Raw genomic sequence first — 22,402 nt, 5'->3', positions numbered from 1 at the left:
AAATTCCGCCGAGGTCGACTTTGCCATTTGTCCTTTTGGGGTCGAAAAAATAGGTCCCAATTGAGGACTGGGATTGATGTAATTAAGTATCCATCCCCCTCCAAAATTTCAGGCCTTGTGCTTGTAATAGAAAGGATTATTAATTTCAAGATGGGAATTCCAACCTTGTGGTGTGCAAGAGAGACGTTTGTGCTGGTATGGTCATGTGACGAGAATGGCTGTAGATAGTTGTGTGCAAAAGTGCCACACCCTAGCAGTTGAGGGAACCTGTGGAAGAGGTAGACCCAGGAAAACCTGGGACGAGGTGGTGAAGCACGACCTTCGAACTTTAGGTCTCACCAAGGAAATGACTAGAGACCAAGACCTATGGAAGTATGCTGTGCGTGAGAAGACCCGGCAAGACTAGTGAGACCATAACCCGTGGCCTCTACCTGGTATGTAGCCAGTCGACTTATACATACCTTTCCTTCTTGGGACACAAAACTCCACTTGTGAAGACCCGTTGAGGCAAGTGAAAATCAAAATCAAAATCAAAATCAAACCAAATCAAATCAGATATCAGAAAGCAGAACCAAAATCGAAGTCGATCAACATCAATGGAAATTGCAGCTGTGATACCAGTGCCGGTGACAAGTAAGCGAATCATCCGATCGTGGCCGTTGCCAGCGCCGCCCCGACTGGCCTTCGATCCGGTGGCACGTAAAAAGCACCATCCGTTCGTGGCCGTTGCCAGCCTCGCCTGGCCACCGTGCCGGTGGCACGTAGCACCATCCGTTTGTGGCCGTTGCCAGCCTCGCCTGGCCCCCGTGCTGGTGGCACATAAAAGCACCATCCGTTCGTGGCCGTTGCCAGCCTCACTTGGCCCCCGTGCCGGTGGCACGTAAAAAGCACCATCCGTCCGTGGCCGTTTTCCAGCTCCGTCTGGCACCTGTGCGGGTGGCACGTAAAAAGCACCCACTACACTCACGGAGTGGTTGGCGTTAGGAAGGGCATCCAGCCGTAGAAACACTGCCAGATCAGACTGGGCCTGATGCAGCCTTCTGGCTTCACAGACCCCAGTTGAACCGTCCAACTCATGCTAGCATGGAAAGTGGACGCTAAATGATGATGATGATGATGATGATGATGTGTGTGTGTGTGTGCGCAGATTTGTGCATGCATGTGTGCACACTTGAGTGTGTGTGTGTTTGTATTTTGTGTCTTAGGCTCAAGACTGCATTGCTTGACTCCCTGCCTGCATAACCTTTCCTTATATTGCCATGTGCATCTTTTTTTTCTCTGTCTTTTGTTGCATAGGTGGATCAGTCAGAGAAAGTTATCGAGTCTCTACAGAAAGAGCTGGCATCGTACCAAAATTCAAATTTACTAGAAGAGGACAATGTAACAACCCGTAAGTGTGTGTATGTGTGTAGATATTGTCAATCTAATCTTTTCTGTAATATTAGTACATGTGTGTGTGGAGGCGCAATGGCCCAGTGGTTAGGGCAGCAGACTCACGGTCAGAGGATCGCAGTTTCGATTCCCAGACCGGGCATTGTGAGTGTTTATTGAGCGAAAACACCTAAAGCTCCACGAGGCTTCAGCAGGGGGTGGTGGTGAACCCTGCTGTACTCTTTCACCACAACTTTCTCTCACTCTTTCTTCCTGTTTCTGTTGTACCTGCATTTCAAAGGGCCAGCCTTGTCACACTCTGTGTCATGCTGAATCTCCTCGAGAACTACGTTAAGGGTACACGTGTCTGTGGAGTGCTCAACCACTTGCACGTTAATAAATGAGCTGGTGCCAAGCTGTATCGGCCTTTCCCTTGGATAACATCGGTGGTGTGGAGAGGGGAGGCTGGTATGCATGGGCGACTGCTGGTCTTCCATAAACAACCTTGCCCAGACTTGTACCTCGGAGGGTAACTTTCTAGGTGCAATTCCATGGTCATTCATGACCGAAGGAGGTCACAATCACAAGTACATGTGTGTATAATACATAGTTATTACATGTGTATGTATTCTTCTAATACAATATAATACTTTGGAATAAATATACATACTTGAATGTTGTTTTTGTATCCTCTTCATTTTCTTATTTGCCGTATCATCATCATCATCATTTAACGTCCACTTTCCATGCTGGCATGGGTTGGACGTTTCAACTGGTGTCTGGGAAGCCAGAAGGCTGCACCAGGCCCAGTCTGATCTGGCAGTGTTTCTACAGCTGGATGCCCTTCCTAACGCCAACCACTCTGTGAGTGTAGTGGGTGCTTTTTACGTGCCACCGGCACGGTGCCAGACGAGACTGGCAAACGGCCACGATCGGATGGTGCTTTTTACGTGCCATCGGCATGGGGACCAGACGAAGCTGGCTAAAAAAATTTGAGCTTGCCAGGATTCGAACCTGGAATCTTCTGATCCATAGTCAGACGCGTTATCCATTGCGCCAAAATCCAATGCTGTGAAGATTTTAGAACATTTATAAATAGAAGGTCTTACAGCTATTTCCAGGATATTTTTTATATCCCTTCATTGGAGACAGTATGAGGAAATGGTTAAGCAATAGTTAATTTAGATAAGATATCAAATAGAGAGTGAAGTGGAGGAATGTGAGATATGCAGGGATATTGCATTTGTAGATTCATTACTTAGGCAGAATGGTATACATATAAGATTCCAAATCTTATATGGAATCTATCCAAATTTTGCAGATTTTTCTGCAAAATATGGATAGTTTATCCTGTCAGTGTTATATTATTAGCATTATCTTGTGTTTGAGAATAAATTTATTTCCTTATCTGTATCTTTCAATACATCTCAATGCTTCTAAAACAAACTTTGTTGACTTTCAATGTAAGCTGAATTTAATGTGTAGATATATAAATATATATTTATATAAATAAAGATAAAATCGTTAATCTAAAAATAAAATAACGATTCTATCAAAGTGGTGAGCATGGAAAAAATAACCTTCAAAGGTAATAATTATTAAAATTATAAATTAGGGTATCTACTAGATACCACCATGCTGAAAATAGCAGCCATGATCTGACTCTAAAACTACCTAAATTGTCCGTATATGAACACGGAGAGAAAACAAAGAGACAAGATGAAACTAGTAAAAAATTACTGGATAATTCTAGATCCCGGATTTCTGGCTTTGCATTTAGGAATGCTTTGCCTCGTCAGTAGAATACACATAGAAGAGAAACATAAATACATATATATATATAAGCACAACATACGAATACTTACATATATGAATGTATACCCACATATATGCACGTATGCATTATAGCCATGATATATATATATATATATATATAGTTATCCGTAATAATGAAGGGTGAAATTAATTAATTTGGAATAATTATCAATTACACCAAGTAGTCTTCGGCATGTAAAAGCCTCATTTGAGGAAAATTTAAGTAATACTAAGCAATAAGGGTTCAGCAACGAATTGCCTTACCACATACCGAATTTAGAAATAGCAGTCAAAGGGTTATAGCTATTCTTCTACTAAAAAGGAGATCTCAGTAAAAACAGCAATTGGAAGGCTGACACAAACAGGTAAGGAGAATGAATTAACCGCAATCTATCAAACATTTTTAAAGTTATCCACGGACGTACGTTCGAAATCAAGTTTTAGGAAAGCATAAGAATTAAAATATTAAATATTAAATAATTCTATCTTACCGAAACTTCTTTTCTCTTCAGCGTGGAATACCATAATCATAAATGATTATATATTGAATTTTGAGATACTAGGAGGCACCAACTCAACTCAGTATCAGAGCGAGCTGGAATCCTCAACTAGTATCACCGAATTCAAATTTGTGAATGAAACGATTGTGTCAACAGCCCCTTCCCACCCGCGTGTAGCCAAAACAAGATGCTGTAGTCATCTACTGAGATAAAATATGGTTATCCGTAATAATGAAGGGTGAAATTAATTAATTTGGAATAATTATCAATTACACCAAGTAGTCTTCGGCATGTAAAAGCCTCATTTGAGGAAAATTTAAGTAATACTAAGCAATAAGGGTTCAGCAACGAATTGCCTTACCACATACCGAATTTAGAAATAGCAGTCAAAGGGTTATAGCTATTTCTTCTACTAAAAAGGGAGATCTCAGTAAAAACAGCAATTGGAAGGCTGACACAAAACAGGAAGAGAGAATGAATTAACCGCAATCTATCAAACATTTTTAAAGTTATCCACGGACGTACGTTTCGAAATCAAGTTTTAGGAAAGCATAAGAATTAAAATATTAAATATTAAATAATTCTATCTTACCGAAACTTCTTTTCTCTTCAGCGTGGAATACCATAATCATAAATGATTATATATTGAATTTTGAGATACTAGGAGGCACCAACTCAACTCAGTATCAGAGCGAGCTGGAATCCTCAACTAGTATCACCGAATTCAAATTTGTGAATGAAACGATTGTGTCAACAGCCCCTTCCCACCCGCGTGTAGCCAAAACAAGATGCTGTAGTCATCTACTGAGATAAAATATGGTTATCCGTATAATGAAGGGTGAAATTAATTAATTTGGAATAATTATCAATTACACCAAGTAGTCTTCGGCATGTAAAAGCCTCATTTGAGGAAAATTTAAGTAATACTAAGCAATAAGGGTCAGCAACGAATTGCCTTACCACATACCGAATTTAGAAATAGCAGTCAAAGGGTTATAGCTATTTCTTCTACTAAAAAGGGAGATCTCAGTAAAAACAGCAATTGGAAGGCTGACACAAACAGGTAAAGAGAATGAATTAACCGCAATCTATCAAACATTTTTAAAGTTATCCACGGACGTACGTTTCGAAATCAAGTTTTAGGAAAGCATAAGAATTAAAATATTAAATATTAAATAATTCTATCTTACCGAAACTTCTTTTCTCTTCAGCGTGGAATACCATAATCATAAATGATTATATATTGAATTTTGAGATACTAGAGAGGCACCAACTCAACTCAGTATCGAGCGAGCTGGAATCCTCACTAGTATCACCGAATTCAAATTTGTGAATGAAACGATTGTGTCAACAGCCCCTTCCCACCGCGTGTAGCCAAAACAAGATGCTGTAGTCATCTACTGAGATAAAATATGGTTATCCGTAATAATGAAGGGTGAAATTAATTAATTGGAATAATTATCAATTACACCAAGTAGTCTTCGGCATGTAAAAGCCTCATTTGAGGAAAATTTAAGTAATACTAAGCAATAAGGGTTCAGCAACGAATTGCCTTACCACATACCGAATTTAGAAATAGCAGTCAAAGGGTTATAGTATTTCTTCTACTAAAAAGGGAGATCTCAGTAAAAACAGCAATTGGAAGGCTGACACAAACAGGTAAGAGAGAATGAATTAACCGCAATCTATCAAACATTTTTAAGTTATCCACGGACGTACGTTTCGAAATCAAGTTTTAGGAAAGCATAGAATTAAAATATTAATATTAAAAATTCTATCTTACCGAAACTTCTTTTCTCTTCAGCGTGGAATCCATAATCATAAATGATTATATATTGAATTTTGAGATACTAGGAGGCACCAACTCAACTTTCACCCTTCATTATTACGGATAACCATATTTATCTCAGTAGATGACTACAGCATCTTGTTTTGGCTACACGCGGGTGGGAAGGGGCTGTTGACACAATCGTTTCATTCACAAATTTGAATTCGGTGATACTAGTTGAGGATTCCAGCTCGCTCTGATACTGAGTTGAGTTGGTGCCTCCTAGTATCTCAAAATTCAATATATAATCATTTATGATTATGGTATTCCACGCTGAAGAGAAAAGAAGTTTCGGTAAGATAGAATTATTTAATATTTAATATTTTAATTCTTATGCTTTCCTAAAACTTGATTTCGAAACGTACGTCCGTGGATAACTTTAAAAATGTTTGATAGATTGCGGTTAATTCATTCTCTCTTACCTGTTTGTGTCAGCCTTCCAATTGCTGTTTTTACTGAGATCTCCCTTTTTAGTAGAAGAAATAGCTATAACCCTTTGACTGCTATTTCTAAATTCGGTATGTGTAAGGCAATTCGTTGCTGAACCCTTATTGCTTAGTATATATATATATATATATATATATATATAATTGTTATAACTATTTTATCTGCAGCTACCAAACGCCGATCCTGTGATGTTGCTCTTCGAAAGGTCATTGAAAATAAGACAAAGGTTGAGACTGAACTCGTGTCACTGAAGATGCAGGTTCGAAATCTCGAATATGATAATAAAAACCTCAAATCACAGGTAAAAATATAAACAAAATTCTTTTAGTCATTTTCTCCTCTTCATCTTTTGTTTTCATTGATTTGCTAAAAATAATTATTATATATATATATAATTTTTTTCTCTTTACCTGTGTGAGTTGGGAGTATTGCTGTCTGGAAGATATCTTATGGTGGTGGAATAGTATTTTAACTGCTATTTCTAAATTTCAGTATGTGGTGAAGCAGTATTTTAACTGCTATTTCTAAATTTCAGTATGTGGTGAAGCAGTTTTGCTGAACCCTAATTATAATTATGTTTATAATTATAGAAGTTTTGTATAACTTTAGTTATACCCCTGCTTTAAATTTGGTGGTGTTGAGGGTAGCAGCACACCCACTACAGTAACCACCATATGCCACTGGAACGTAATTGTCTACCTCCACCCTACAAAATATAAATTTATAGGTACAGGAGTGGCTGTGTGGTAAGTAGCTTACTTACGAACCACATGGTTCTGGGTTCAGTCCCACTGCGTGACACCTTGAGCAAGTGTCTTCTACTATAGCCTCGGGCTGACCAAAGCCTTGTGAGTGGATTTGGTTGACAGAAACTGAAAGAAGCCCGTCGTATATATGTATATATATACGCGTGTGTGTGTTTGTGTGTCTGTGTTTGTCCCCCTAGCATTGCTTGACAACCGGTGCTGGTGTGTTAACGTCCCCGTAACCTAGCGGTTCGGCAAAAGAGACCGATAGAATAAGCACTAGGCTTACAGAGAATAAGTACTGGGGTCGATTTGCCTGACGAAAAGGGCGGTGCTCCAGCATGGCCGCAGTCAAATGACTGAAAGCAGTAAAAGAGTAGAAGAGTAAAAGAGTGTGTATGTATGTTTGTGCAACTTCTTATGTTGCTTGAAGTAACAAACCTTTCACAAACCTTTTTTGGCCAGCTGGAGCAGGTACAGCAGAAGGCCGAGTTGGAACGAGACCACCAGCAGCAAATGCGCTACAAAACCACCAGCCTACGATCTGAGATGGACAACATGGAGCAGAAGCTGGAAGATCATCAGGTTTGAGTGTGTTTATTGTTTGTCTGTTGTGTTGGTAGGAGTGTTTAGGTTTGGTTCTATGTGTGTATGCGTGTGTGTTTGTGTGTGTGTTTTAGATGTATGTGTATGTTGGCATTTGAGTGTGTGTGTGTTTAGATGTATTTGTGTGTGTGTGTGTGTGTTTAGATGTATTTGGATGTGTGTGTGTTTAGATGTATTTGTGTATGTGTGTGTGTGTTTAGATGTCTGTATGTTGGCATTTGAGTGTGTGTGTGTATGTATGCATATGTGTTTAGATGTATTTGGGTGTGTGTGTGTTTAGATGTCTGTGTATTTGTTTGTGTTTGGATATGTGTGTGTGTTTAGATGTCTGTGTGTATTTGTTTGTGTTTGGATATGTGTGTGTGTTTAGATGTCTGTGCATGTTGGCATTTGAGTGTGTGTGTGTGTGTGTTTAGATGTATTTGGATGTGTGTGTGTGTGTTTAGATGTATTTGGATGTGTGTGTGTGTGTTTAGATGTATTTGGATGTGTGTGTGTGTGTAGATGTCTGTGCATGTTGGCATTTGAGTGTGTGTGTGTGTGTTTAGATGTATTTGGATGTGTGTGTGTGTGTTTAGATGTATTTGGATGTGTGTGTGTGTGTTTAGATGTGTTTGGATGTGTGTGTGTGTGTTTAGATGTATTTGGATGTGTGTGTGTGTGTTTAGATGTATTTGGATGTGTGTGTGTGTGTTTAGATGTGTTTGGATATGTGTGTGTGTGTTTAGATGTATTTGGATGTGTGTGTGTGTGTTTAGATGTGTTTGGCTATGTGTGTGTGTGTTTAGATGTATTTGGATGTGTGTGTGTGTTTAGATATATGTGTGTATGTTTGCATTTAAGTGTGTGTTTGTGTTTGGCTCTGTGTATTTGGACGTGTGTGTGTGTTTGTTTGTGCATGTTTGTCTGTGTATTTATGTATCTGTGTTTGTGTGTTTTCATGTCTCTACCCATGTTTGTATATGTATGTCTGTGTGTGTTTGTGTATTTTTGTGTTTATGTGCATGCCTGTTTGTGTCCTTGTGTGTTTCTGTGGATTTCCATACTATTCTCTCTTTCCCTCCCTCCCCGCTCTCTCTCTGCTTCTCTTTCCTTCTGCCCTTCTCTCTCCCTCTTTTCCTTCCTCTCCCTCTCTGTCCCTCCAACTCTGTCCCTCCTTCTGTCTCTCTCCCTCCTTCTGTCTCTCTCCCTCTCCTGCTGTCTCCCCTCCTCTCTCACTCTCTCACACTCCCTCTTTCCTCCCCTCCCCTTATCTTCCCTCACACCCATCACCTCTCTATATCTCCCTCCTTCTCTATCTCCCTCCCTTTCTATCTCCCTCTCTCTCTCCCTATATCTCTTCCTAGCTCTGTACCTGTTTGTGCTTTCTTCGATGCAGAAGTCTTCAGAGAAGCTTCTACGAGAGAGAGATGCTAGCCATGCCCAGGTGGAATTACTGAAGAAGGAGTTAAAGGATATGAGAGTGCAGAAGGAGCAACTCGAGACATGGCAGGTGAGTAGTTGAGCCTGATTTTGTCCCTCCCACCCTAACACATACAAATCACCCAGTACACTCTGTAAAGTGGTTGGCATTAATAAAGGGTAGGTGTAGGAGTGGCTGTGTGGTAAGTAGTCTTCTACTATAACCTCGGGCTGACCGAAGCCTTGTGAGTGGAAACTTGTGAGACGGAAACTGAAAGAAGCCCATCGTATATGTGTATGTGTGTGTGTTTGTGTGTGTGGGTGTTTGTGTGTCTGTGTTTGTTCCCCCAACATCACTTGACGGCCGATGCTGGTGTGTTTACATCCCCGTAACTTAGCAGTTCGGCAAAAGAGACCGATAGAATAAGTACTAGGCTTACAAAGAATAAGTCCTGGGGTCGATTTGCTTGACTAAAGGTAGTGCTCCAGCATGGGCACAGTCAAATGACTGAAACACGTAAAAGAGTAAAAGAGTAAAGAGTAAAGAGGTATCTAGCCATAGAAACCATGCCAAAACAGGCGACCAGAAATGGTTTATTTGGCAAGAAAAGAAAAAAAATGACCATTCTGAAATAGAACTGTATCTGTTTCAACACATGATTTTCACATCAGGAATTCTGCAACAAAAATTCATAAACGTAATGATATGAGCCTCAGCCAGGCTAGCAAGATATTTAAAAACACTATACAGTTGCACCTCAGTCTTCGTAAAGTGGTTGGCAATTGAAGGGCATCCAGCTGTAAAAACCATGCCAAAACTGACCTCGCCCGTGTTGGTGCCCCATAAAAAGCACTAAGTCCACTCTGTGGAGTGGTTGGTGTTAGGAAGGGCATCCAGCTGTAAAAACCATGCCAAAACTGACCTCACCTATGCTGAAGCCATGTAAAAAGCACTAAGTACACTATGCGGGGTGGTTGGTATTAGGAAGGGCATCCAGCCGTTAAAAGAAAAAAAAACCATGCCAAAACAGACAAAAGAGTATGGTGCAGGCTTCTGCCTAGCCAGCTCCTGTCAAACCATCCAACCCATGTCCAAGGAGGACATTAAATGGGCATTCTTTCGATATGAGTCCCATTTACATCACATGTATTTGTTTACATTTGAAGAAGAAGATCGTCACTTTCCGTAAAATTTTTATTTTTTTATATATGTGGGGTTAGGGTTAGGGGTAGGGGATTAGGGTATCTTTTCAAGTCGGCGTAAAAGCCAGACAGATAGAGCGCGAAGTTCTTTTGAAGTAGGTGTTCCGTTTCTGTGTATGTGTGTGTGTGTATGTATTTGTTTCCCCCCAAACCCATATGTAAAAAAATAAAAATTTTTTATGGAAACCAACGATCTTCTTCAGAAATGTATACAAACACACGTGGGTTTATAAGTAACAGTTATGTTACTAGTACCGAATGATTGCCCATTAAATGATGATAATGACTGGCCAAATTGTGTGTGCCGAATTATTGTAATATAGTTCTACCTGTGATTATGTATATATGGATTTTTGTTTTTGTCGTTAAAGGACATTGCTGAAATAATGAGCAATGACAAGAAGAACTTGATGGAGAAAGTGGAATTGTTGAATGCTGAGGTGAAAGAGATCCAAGCAAAGAGAGATGAAATCATTAAAGAGAAACTGCAGCTGAGTGAAGAGGAAATGGTGCTGACAAACCAGTTGGAGGAATTCCGACGGGAGATTGAGGAGCAGAAATCTGACTATAACAAAGTGAAGAACGACTACGAGCGACTAAAATGTTCTAAACTGGAGCAGTCAGCCCGCATAGATGACCTTCAGACCAGTGTCAACAAAGTGACCAAGGAGAAAGAACAGTTGGAAGATCAACTGGAGAAGGCAAATGAGTACAGTGAAAGTCTAAAGGGAACTGTTGAGGAACTGAATGGGGACATTGCGAAGTATAAGATGGAAAAAGAAGAAGAAGGAAAGCAACAAGTAAGTTTATTTGCTTCAAACGTCTAAATGCAGAATCTGCCCCAAAAATGTATACATGCGTCAGGAAAGGAAAAATCTGTATAAATATCTAGCTTGTATAGGAGGTGAGGAGACCCCTCTCCCTTTGGTCATGAATGACCATGGGATTGTACCTAGAAAGTTACCCCCCCAAGGCACAATTCCAGGCAAGATTGTTTTTTATGGAAGGCCAGCAGTCGCCCAGGCATACCAGCCTCTCCTCTCCACACCACTGATGTTATCCAAGGGAAAAGCAAAGGGGCCGATACAGCTTGGCACGAGTGACGTTGCAACTCATTTCTACAGCTGAGTTAATTGGAGCAACGTGAAATAAAGTATCTTGCTCAAGAACACAACACACAGCCCAGTCCGGGAATAGAACTCACAACCTCACGATCATAAGCTCGATGCTCTAACAACTGAGTCATGCTTGTATAAGAACCCCTATAGATATAGATACCTCTTTTGATCTTTCTTCATCTGACACAAGATCCCCTCCTCCAATGCCCCCCACCTCAAAATTCCTTGTCTTGCAAGTTGCTTGGTGACCCTACCAGTGCTGGTGCCACATAAAAAGCATCCAGTCCACACTGTAAAGTGGCTGGCATTTGGAAAGACACCCAGCTGTAAAAACCAAGCCAAAACTGACCTCGCCTGTGCTGGTGCCATGTAAAAGTCACTCAGTCCACTCTGCAGAGTGGTCGGTGTTAAAATGGCTAAAACAGACACAATGGCCTGGGGCAGTCTTCTACCTGGGCTGGCTCTTGTCAACTGTCCTACTTAGACATGCATGGAAGATAGACATTAAGTGATGATGATAATGATGATGAAGTTTTGCAGGAGTGGGTGTGTGGTAAGTAGCTTGCTAACCAACCACATGGTTCCGGGTTCAGTCCCACTGCGTGGCATCTTGGGCAAGTGTCTTCTGCTATAGCCCCGGGCCGACCAATGCCTTGTGAGTGGATTTGGTAGACGGAAACTGAAAGAAGCCTGTCGTATATATGTATATATATATATTTATATATATGTGTGTGTGTTTGTGTGTCTGTGTTTGTCCCCCTAGCATTGCTTGACAACCGATGCTGGTGTGTTTACGTCCCCGTCACTTAGCGGTTCGGCAAAAGAGACCGATAGAATAAGTACTGGGCTTACAAAGAATAAGTCCCGGGGTCGATTTGCCCGACTAAAGGCGGTGCTCCAGCATGGCCGCAGTCAAATGACTGAAACAAGTTAGAGAGAGTAGAGTAGAGTAAATTGATGTAACACGGAATTAAAATATTTATACAGATTTTTCCTTTCCTTGAAGTGTGTACACATTTTTTTTTGGCAGACTCTGTGTATCTTTTGTCTTTTAGTTCTTTCAGTTATTGGACTATGGATGTGGTACTCCAGCATGGTCGTAGTCCAATGACTGAAACAAAATTGTTTGACTAAAACCCCGTTAGCTACTTTTTAAGCCTAGTACTTGCTTTATCATTCTCTAAGGTAAATATTCAAATCAGTTTCTGAATTATGAACATAGGCGCAGGCGTGGCTGTGTGGTAAGAAGCTTGCTTCCCAACCACATGGTTCTGGGTTCAGTCCCACTGCATGGCACCTTGGGCAAATGTCTTCTGCTATAGCTTCGGGCTGACCAAAGACTTGCGAGTGGATTTGGTAGATGGAAACTGAAAGAAGCCTGTTGTGTATATGTATATATATGTATATGTTTGTGTGTCTTGTCTGTGTTTGTCCTCCCCCACCCCCACCCACCCACCATCGCTTGACAACCAATGTTGGTCTGTTTACGTTTCTGTAACTCAGCAAACTGTGCTCTAAATGGAGGTGTAGTCAAATCCTATTTAGGACTCTACCATGTTGTAAAATAAGTCGAAAGGTAAGCTACTATAAACCGGCATGAACTTTCCGGACAACCCAATATTATCGTCATCATCATCACCGTCATCAGTGTCATTGTCTTTGTTGTCATCACTGCCTATTTCTTTACTACCCACAAGGGGCTAAACACAGAGAGGACAAACAAGGACAGACAAACGGGTTAAGTCGATTACATCGACCCCAGTGCGTAACTGGTACTTAATTTATCGACCCCGAAAGGATGAAAGGCAAAGTCGACCTCGACGGAATTTGAACTCAGAATGTAGCGGCAGACGAAATACCGCTCAGCATTTTGCCCAGCGTGCTACCGATTCTGCCAGCTCGCCGCCTTGTCATCACTACCGTCACTGCCACCGAAGTCAATAATTCGACCCCAGTGCATAACTGGGTACTTAATTTATCGACCCCGAAAGGATGAAAGGCAAAGTCGACCTCGACAGAATTTGAACTCACAGAATGTAGCGGCAGACGAAATACCGCTCACATTCGCCCAGCGTGCTACCGATTCTGCCAGCTCGCCGCCTTGTCATCACTTACCGTCACTGCCACCGAAGTCAATAATTCGACCCCAGTGCATAACTGGGTACTTAATTTATCGAACCCCGAAAGGATGAAAGGCAAAGTCGACCTCGACGGAATTTGAACTCAGAACATAGCAGCAGACGAAATACCGCTCAGCATTTCGCCCAGCGTGCTACCGATTCTGCCAGCTCGCCGCCTTGTCATCACTACCGTCACTGCCACCGAAGTCAATAATTCGACCCCAGTGCATAACTGGGTACTTAATTTATCGACCCCGAAAGGATGAAAGGCAAAGTCGACCTCGACGGAATTTGAACTCAGAACATAGCAGCAGACGAAATACCGCTCAGCATTTCGCCCAGCGTGCTACCGATTCTGCCAGCTCGCCGCCTTGTTGTCATCACTACCGTCACTGCCACCGAAGTCAATAATTCGACCCCAGTGCATAACTGGGTACTAAATTTATCGACCCCGAAAGAGATGAAGGCAAAGTCGACCTCGACGGAATTTGAACTCAGAACATAGCAGCAGACGAAATACCGCTCAGCATTTCGCCCAGCGTGCTACCGATTCTGCCAGCTCGCCGCCTTGTTGTCATCACTACCGTCACTGCCACTGCCACCATCCTTTCATGTTTCATATTCGCTCTGTGCTTTACACCTGTAATTTACTCTAACTAACCCTCTAAACACTCCGCAGCAAGTGGTAACTGCACAACTGCAGGAGCAGAATGAAGCCCTCGGTGAGCAGCACAACAGCCTGAAGCAGGAACTTCAGAATCAGCAACTGAAGACGGACGAACTTCTTGAGGGTCAAGTAAGTATGTCTGCTTCTGGTTGTCCCAGTTTTGTGGAGGGAAACATGCTTACTGGTAATGTGTGTGTGTGTGTGTGTGTGTGTGTGTGTGTGTGTGCACAGGGAGAGAAGAGTGCTGTGTGTGTGTAATGGAGAGAAGAGTGCAATGTTTGTGTGTGTGTGTGTGTGAGAGAAGGAAGAGTGCAATGTGTGTGTGTGTGTGTGTGTGTGTGTGAGAAAGAGAGGGAAGAGTGCAATGTTTGTGTGTGTGTGTGTGTGTGTGAGAGAGAGAGAGAGAGAAAGAGGCCCATGCAATAATGGAAAAATGATGATGAATGATGGTGAATGATGATGAATGATGATGATTGTCTTATTCTTAAACGCCTCTGATCTTGTCGGTTGCTTGATTCTGTTTTGTTTGTTTTTTTATTCTTTGTGTTATATTTTTGTTTCTTTTTAACAGCATCAACTGCTGTCAAAACATGAAGAAATGTGCAACAGGTGAGTGTGATTCTTCTTTTTCATTTTACCGGGGCGGGGGGGATGACACAGGTGATGTTTTCTGAGAGAATGTATTCCTTCATGTAACCCTCTCCAGTATGTTTTGTCTCAGGGAATATTTCACAAGCGAGTGTGCATCTCAGGTAACAATCTAGTGTTTTGTCCTGGGGAATGAGTCACGTGTGAGTGTGCCCTCCAGATGACCATCCATTGAGTTTTGAGTGGAATTGATGCCGTTATTTAGAGAGAGGTCAACAACGGCAAGCTGGCAGAATTGTTTGGATGCCAGGCAAATGGCATAAAAGCATTTCAGCCGTTTTTACATTCTGAGTTCAAATTCTGCTATGGTCCACTTTGCCGTTCATCCTTTTAGAGCAACATTAAATAAAGTGTCTTGCTCAAGAACACAACACAAAACCCGGCCCCAGAATTGAATTCACTGTCTCATGATTGTGAGCCTGGCATTCTAATCACTGAACCGTATATATGTATGTATGCATGCATGCATGTACACGTTTGTCTTCATGTTTTATGCCCGTCCCTCCACTGCTTTATAGATAGTGTTGGTTTGTTTACATCCCTGTCACTTAGTAGTTTGGTACAAGAAACTGATAGAATAAATATCAGGCTTAAAAAATAAAGGCTGGAATCAGATTATTTGACTAAACACTTCAGAGTGTTGCCCCAGAATGGTCTCAGTCTAATGATCGAATCAAGTAAGAGGTGAAAGACAGGAGATATACAAGAGACATAAAAGTAGAAAGCAGTTTGTCGAAGGAGATTTGGATTAGGATTAAAGGGACAAGTACATAGTTGTGTCATCACATGAATTAAGAGCTATTAGGGGTTAATGAGGTGAGTTTGTTTTTTGTTTATTTGTCATAGTTTTGACTTCCTTAAGGAGAAAATGTCCTTTAAGCTTCATCTGTCAATGCTGTTACTAACACTACCAATGCCTCTACCACCACTACCACCACCACCACCACCACCACAATGACAACAGCAAAATCTTTGACACCAGCACCACCATCAGCGACAACAACAATAACATCACCACTGCCACCATCAACAACAACACCACCGACACCACCACCACCACCATTGCCACCACCAACAGCAAAACCACTAACATCAGCAACAACCACGCCACAACCACCACCACAGCTGGCTGTTGCCACCACACTTGCCCTCTTTGAAGTGCAAACCATTTGGTTGATGAGAAGGCTGATGTTAATTATGATGGTGATGGTGATTGCAATGAAGACGAGGTAGAGTCAGATGATTGTGGTGGTTTTGATAGTGGTGGTGGTGGTGGTGATGGTGATAATAATAATGAGAATGATAATGATGCTGACGACGACAATGACGACGGTGATGGCATTGATGATGTGGGTGACTATGGTGAAGATGGAGGTGGTGGTGGTAGTGATGGTTATAATTGTGATGATGATGATAGGAATAAGGATAACAGTGGAGGTGATGAAGGTGGTAATAGAAATAATAAGAAGTTGGTTATGATTTTCTTTTGTTTGTTTTCAACCCTAAATTTTTCTTCTGTCCTTTTGATTCTGTCTAATACATGAACACACACAGATGTGCACACACACACACACACAATCCATATTCTGATGTACATTTGCATACATACACACATTCACACAGAGCTTGATATAAGAATAAAAGAACCCTGCTCTAGTATATAAGCTGCCACAGGCAAGGATTAATCCTCAAACAAGACAAAAACATACTTTTGGCACCCAGTGAAGAGAGGAGGAACCGCAGTGGCTTGCTTGTTCAATGCTGTATTTATCTTCACACATCTTCATACCTCATCAAAATCTCAAAGCTACAGAATAATGCATAATTAATTCAAAACAATGTGAATAAATAAGAATTACTTTTGATAAAATAATGTGAATGCTAAGGAGTTAAGCCAGGATTAGAGACAATAATATATATACCACATAATATATACACCACATATAGCACGCCTGGCGAAATGCTTAGCGGTATTTTGTCTGCTGTCACGTTCTGAGTTCAAATTCTGCCGAGGTCGACTTTGCCTTTCATCCTTTCAGTGTCGATAAATTAAGTACCAGTTACACCCTGGGGGTCGATGTAATCGACTTAATACGTTTGTCTGTCCTTGTCTGTCCCCTCTGTGTTCAGCCCCTTGTAGGTAGAAAAGAAATATATACGCCACATAATATGTATATACACAACATAATATGTAAAACATAAACATGCAATCAGAAATACATTGTTCCTGTAACTGTTCTGTTTACATGCAGTCTAGCAGCTGAGATTGATGACTTGAAATCCAAGCTGAAGTTGACTTTGGAAGAGCTAGGTCGAGCCCGTAGCTTGTTAGACGAGAAAACTGAAAAGTGTGCTGCTGTTTTAGACTTAGAAACTCAACTAGAAGAGACCGAGTCACAACTGGTGACAGTGACCCATCAGTATGAAATGAGTCAGGTAGAGGTAAGGTTTGTTTTGGCAGTCATTTTGAATGAATTTAAGTGAATCTTAAAAAATCTACCCATCATCATTCTGGTCAGTTGACTTGCTTGGATCAATGCAAGTTTTCCGTACCAGATGTCCTGATTTCCGTACCAGGTGTCCTGATTTCTGTACCAGATGTCCTGATTTCCGTACCAGATGTCCTGATTTCTGTACCAGATGTCCTGATTTCTGTACCAGATGTCCTGATTTCCGTACCAGATGTCCTGATTTCTGTACCAGATGTCCTGATTGAGCAAATCAACACAAACATCTAGCTTGTGGTTTTAGTCACATTGGTCTTTTACTAGCTGAAATATCTCATCTGTGCATACCACAACTACAGATCATAGCTGTAGTACACTAACTGAACTGCTTGATCCTGGCCATTGACAGTTTGTTGTCTGTTCATTTGCTCAGCAAGTAGTAGTATTTGACAGTGTATAAGACACACTCTTGCATAAGACAAGCTCCCTACACTTTTGTGGTAAGGAAACAAATTTAATATGTTTCTTCATGCACTCAGTATCCTGTCTGGGTAATCCTTCAGTATAAGTACACATGTGGCTTTGTTTACATTTCTGAAGATAACAGAAACCCTTTTCTTCCAACCCTAACCCTAACCCCCCATATATATAAAAAAAAACACTTTCTTGAAATGTATCCAGTACTTCTGGTACTTATACCGAAGTTACGCCTCCTGTCTGTAATACAGTCTCATTTTATGCATGGCAATTTGTATTACGTTTTTTGGAAGATGTAGACCCAGGAAGATATGAGATGAGATCGTGAAGCATGATCTTTGAATGTCGGGTCTCACACAGGTGATGACAAGTGATCATGGCCTTTGGCAATTTGCTGTGCTTGAGAAGACTCATCAAGCCAAGTGAAACAGTAGCCGTGGCCAGAGCTGGTGACACATAGAAGCACCCATGATCCCTTGTTCGAAAATATAAGGACACAGATCGTGTCGTTTAGCCAACTGGAGATGATGTCTCCGGGGGCTAAATTACAGCAACATTAGTCCTAAATCAGGACTGCCATGTTATGTTGGCAAACAATCTTGACCATCTCTTTGTGTAACAAATTTTTTATTACATTTAAGAATAAGAAAAAGCCCATCTTATACACCTGCATACCATATATGGTAATGGTTCCCAAAGTGGGTGGTACTACACCATTCCTGGCAGTGGTGGAAAGATCTAGGGGATTGTTGAAGTAGATTAAATTTTATTTGTGAAATACAGTTAGTTTGAATTTGTTGCAGAAAATGGTCTATGTTTGTGGGTATGAATGGTGGGGTTGCTAGGAATGTGGCCTGAGTGCCAAGGGGGCCACAGCACCCCCAAAATATTTGGGAACCACTGATATATGGTAAATAACATGTTTATTTTTTATGTACTGTTTTGTAGATAGAAGAGTTGAAGAAAGAAACGGCTAATCTGAAGACGAAATTAGCAAATGCTCACACAGAAATTCAAGATATCAGCCAAGAATATGAAGTGGTAAGGACATTCAAATTTTCATCCTCTTCCAATCCTGATGAAGTGTCCTCAGTCAGAATCTGTCATGCCAATATTTTAAGCAATTTGTTTTAACATCATCATCATTATCATCGTTTAATGTCCACTTTCCATGCTAGCATGGGTTGGACGATTTTGACTGAGGGCTGGTGAGCCAGATGGCCGCACCAGGCTCCAGTCTTGATCTGGCTGAGTTTCTACAACTGGATGCCCCTCCTTATGCCAACCACTCCGAGAGTGTAGTGGATGCTTTTTACGTGCCACTGGCACGGGGCCAGTCAGGCGATATTGGCAATGACCTCACTTGAATCTTTTTACACATGCCACCGGCATAGGTGCCAGTGAGGCGACGTTGGTAACGATCACGCTTGAATGGTGCCCTTTTACGTGCCACCGGCTTGGAGCCAGTTGGCTGCTCTGGCAACGATCACGCTCGGATGGTGCTCTTGGCACCCTACTAGCCCAGGCACAAGTGCTAGTAAGGCGACGCTGGTAACGATCACACTTGAACGGTGCCCTTTTATGTGCCACTGGCATGGAAACCGGTTAGCCGCTCTGTCAACGATCGCCCTCATATGGTGCTCTTTGCACCCCGCTAGCACGGATGCCAAGTTTTGCATTCTAATGTGTCACCTTACCAACTTTCTTATCTCTCTTACTTCCATACTGTCTTCTGACCACTCCACCTCTCACTCTATCTCTCTCTCTCTTCAACTTTTACTCTGTCCTTTTCTGTCTTTATAGTTTCTTCTCTCAATCTTTTTCCTGTCTTCATCCCTTTCTTTCTCCCTTTCTCTCTCTCTCTCTCAATAGTGTTGTTTCTTTTGCATTCTTCGATATAAATAAAATTATTAAAGAGAATTAATATATTTTTTTTCTTTACTTTTAATTTTTGGTACTTCAGAAACAGGAAGAATCGCAGGAAAAACTAAACACTGTGGAACACAATCTACAGAATGAAATCAAAGACATGCTGGAAGAGAAAAGTAACCTTGAAAGAGATTATAATGCCAAATTAACGAAGTTACAGATGGAAGTAGTTGATTTCAACAACAAACTCCAGTCAAGACTTACAGAGAAAAACGATTTGGAAGAGAAGTTAGACAAAGTGCAGATTGATTTGAAGAACACAGAAAACCAACTGCTGGAGGCTAATTCTGTTAAGGAAGATCTTTCCAAACGTCTTGAGATAGTCTCAGCATCGAAAGAGGACATTTCCGAGAAGTTGGCATTTGCATTGCAGAAACTCGAAGAAGTATCACAGTCCAGGTACTGGAACCAGTCGAAACAGTCTGTACAACTGGAGGCCAGCTCTGAGGTGGACGGTGGCAAGCCTCAGGATATTCCTCTGGCTGTAGTAGAACCGGATAACTATCAGAGCGATAATTTCGGAACACTTTCGCCTAGCCATTCAATTAAAACTGCACACAAAAGCGGTGAAGATGAAGGTAGTGAAGATGAAGAAGGAGAAAAAGAAGATGAAGAAGGAAATAAAAGAGATGCCAAAGATAGTGGTGAATGTGAGATGGAGCAGTCAACATGTTTATCGGAAAGAAACCAAAGGCCATTGCTAATTGTAAGTGAATAAACTATCGTTTCTATCATCACTAACTCTAAATCATTTACTAACGTTTCCCTAATATCATTATAACCTACTCCAGTATGTCATATGTCTACATGTGAATTCATGTCTGTGTGTGTGTATGGTCTCCTCCTCTCTTCTCTATCCCTCTTCCTCTCCCCCTTCCTTCCTACTCTTTTCCTCCTCCTTCCTTCCTCCTCCTCCTCCTTATCTTGCCTCCTTCCCATCTTGCCCCTTTCCTATCTTGCCTCCTCATCCTGCATCCTCCTCATCATCTTGCCCCCCCCCCCCTCCTCATCCCGCCTCCTCCCAGTCTCACCTCCTCCTCATCCTGCCTTCCCCCCTGTCCCATTTCCTACTCCTCATCCCTCCTCCTCCTCCATCACAAGGAAAGTTCATTGCAGCGAAAGTTCACTGTCATCAATTCAGTGCAGGGGAAGTTAACCATCATCAATTCATCGCAAGGAAATTTCCCCATGGGATAAGTCCACTGTCATCATTTCTCCATAGGGAATGTTCACCGTCATCAATTTACTACAGCGAAAGTTCACTGTCATCAACTCACTGTTTTTTTTTAAACTAAAATAGTTTTTTACTAATAATGGTGAGATTCTATGGATGTATTTTGTTGGTAAACTTTCCTCACAGTGAACTTTCTTCATGGTGAATTCTCTTGCGATGAATCAATGGCAGTGTACTAATCTCTAATCTTGTCAAACAGTTGCTACAAACACAATCCAAAGACACAGTCTCGGAAATCATCGCTGACAGAGAAAGGAAATAAATGTCACAAATATACCGGATCTTTTTGGTTTGAACGGCAGTTTTTTCTAGTGGTGTCATATGAAATTTTCACCCATAATTATGACCCTAGAATCGATCTATTGCATTCCAATCTCTTTTAGGGTTAGGGTTAGGGGTGGGGGAAGGGTATTTTTTTCTCTTCACAAATGTAAATAAACCCAATCTGTTTCTTAAACGAGGGACATATTCATACGGCACAGAATGCTTTTTAACTCAATAGATGTCATCGATTGGTTGAAATTGCAGAAATTGAAGAAAAAAAACAACAAATATCTTAGAAACTATAGAATTTTCTCAATAAAGCCAAGAGAAAAAGATGTTTTATAAACACGTTCTACCAGTATACAAAGTTTAAAATTTTTTAGTTACCTAGAAATTATGTTAAAAACTGCTGTTCAACCCAAAAAGATCCAAAATACCATTTATCTCCTCTTATTGAACAGGAAAACACATCAGATGAATTTGTGATATGTCTGGATGCCATGGTGAGAGGCAGCACCAAAGGAGTTCAGATTTCTAAGAGCTTCCAAAGAAGAATGGAACAACTGAAGAATTCTATAAATGGGCTTGATGCCAAAGGAAAGGGTTCTGGCATCTTGGAGAGGTTTTACAATGTTATGGATCTTTTTGTTGACTTACAAGACAACCACAGCCAACTATACCAGCAGGTATTATCATATATTTTCATATATATTATCATATATTATCATATATTATCAATATATTGATCCAAACTTTGGTAAAAATACACTACATGGAGTTAGTAATCGTTTAGGATGATGCTAAATGTTGTTTCTCAACCAAACAAGACAGCAAACTCTATTTTACACACATGCATGTACGCACACACAGATATCTGTTATCTTTTGCTTGTTTCAATCATTAGACTTTGGCCATGCTGGCACTGCCTTGATGAATTTTTAGTAATCTGAATCGACCCCAATACCTACTTTTGCTAAGCCTACTACTTATTCTATTGGTCCCTTTTGCTGAACTGCTAAGTTATGGGGACTTAAATGCATCAACACCACTTGTCAAGTAATAGTTCTGGACAAACATAGACACAAAAGCTCACACAATACAGACACAAACACGCACATACACTCACATGCGCACACATACACATATGACAGGCTTCTTTAAGTTTCTTTCTACCAGATCCATTCACAAGGCAGCGAGTTGGCAGAAATGTTAGCACGCCAGGTGAAATGCTTAGCGGTATTTTTCGTCTGCCGTTACATTCTGATTTCAAATTCCGCCAAGATTGACTTCGCTTTTCATCCTTTCGGGGTCGATAAATTAAGTATCAGTTACGCACTGGGGTCGATATAATCGACTTATCCCTTTGTCTGTCCTTGTTTGTCCCCTCTATGTTTAACCCCTTGTGGGCAATAAAGAAATAAGAAATAAGATCCATTCACAAGGCTTCAGTTAGCCCAAAGCTATGGTAGAAGACACTTGCTCAAGGTGCTACATAATGGGACTGAACCCAGAACCGTATGGTTTGGAAGCAATCTTCTTACCACACAGCCCCTCCTGTGACTATATATATACTTTCTTCTA

At 41.1% G+C, this 22,402-nt stretch overlaps 1 protein-coding gene across 2 annotated transcripts in view; it reads left to right on the top strand.

Moving 5' to 3' along the window:
- LOC115224826 (intracellular protein transport protein USO1) overlaps window positions 1–22,402 on the top strand; it is a 61,282-nt gene that overhangs the window by 20,268 nt on the left and 18,612 nt on the right. For both annotated transcript variants that reach the window (XM_036513587.1, XM_029795753.2), the window contains exons 5-15: window positions 1,297–1,390; window positions 6,129–6,262; window positions 7,173–7,292; window positions 8,692–8,805; window positions 10,289–10,717; window positions 13,835–13,951; window positions 14,394–14,431; window positions 16,723–16,912; window positions 18,343–18,435; window positions 19,358–20,029; window positions 21,283–21,507. In XM_036513587.1, coding sequence (XP_036369480.1) covers window positions 1,297–1,390; window positions 6,129–6,262; window positions 7,173–7,292; window positions 8,692–8,805; window positions 10,289–10,717; window positions 13,835–13,951; window positions 14,394–14,431; window positions 16,723–16,912; window positions 18,343–18,435; window positions 19,358–20,029; window positions 21,283–21,507 — 2,226 coding nt within the window. The remainder of the gene's footprint in view (window positions 1–1,296; window positions 1,391–6,128; window positions 6,263–7,172; window positions 7,293–8,691; window positions 8,806–10,288; window positions 10,718–13,834; window positions 13,952–14,393; window positions 14,432–16,722; window positions 16,913–18,342; window positions 18,436–19,357; window positions 20,030–21,282; window positions 21,508–22,402) is intronic.

This window comes from Octopus sinensis, linkage group LG26 (assembly GCF_006345805.1).
Source record: "Octopus sinensis linkage group LG26, ASM634580v1, whole genome shotgun sequence".
NCBI classification, from domain to species: Eukaryota; Metazoa; Mollusca; class Cephalopoda; order Octopoda; family Octopodidae; genus Octopus; species Octopus sinensis.
This window is presented reverse-complemented; position numbering and strand designations above follow the sequence as displayed.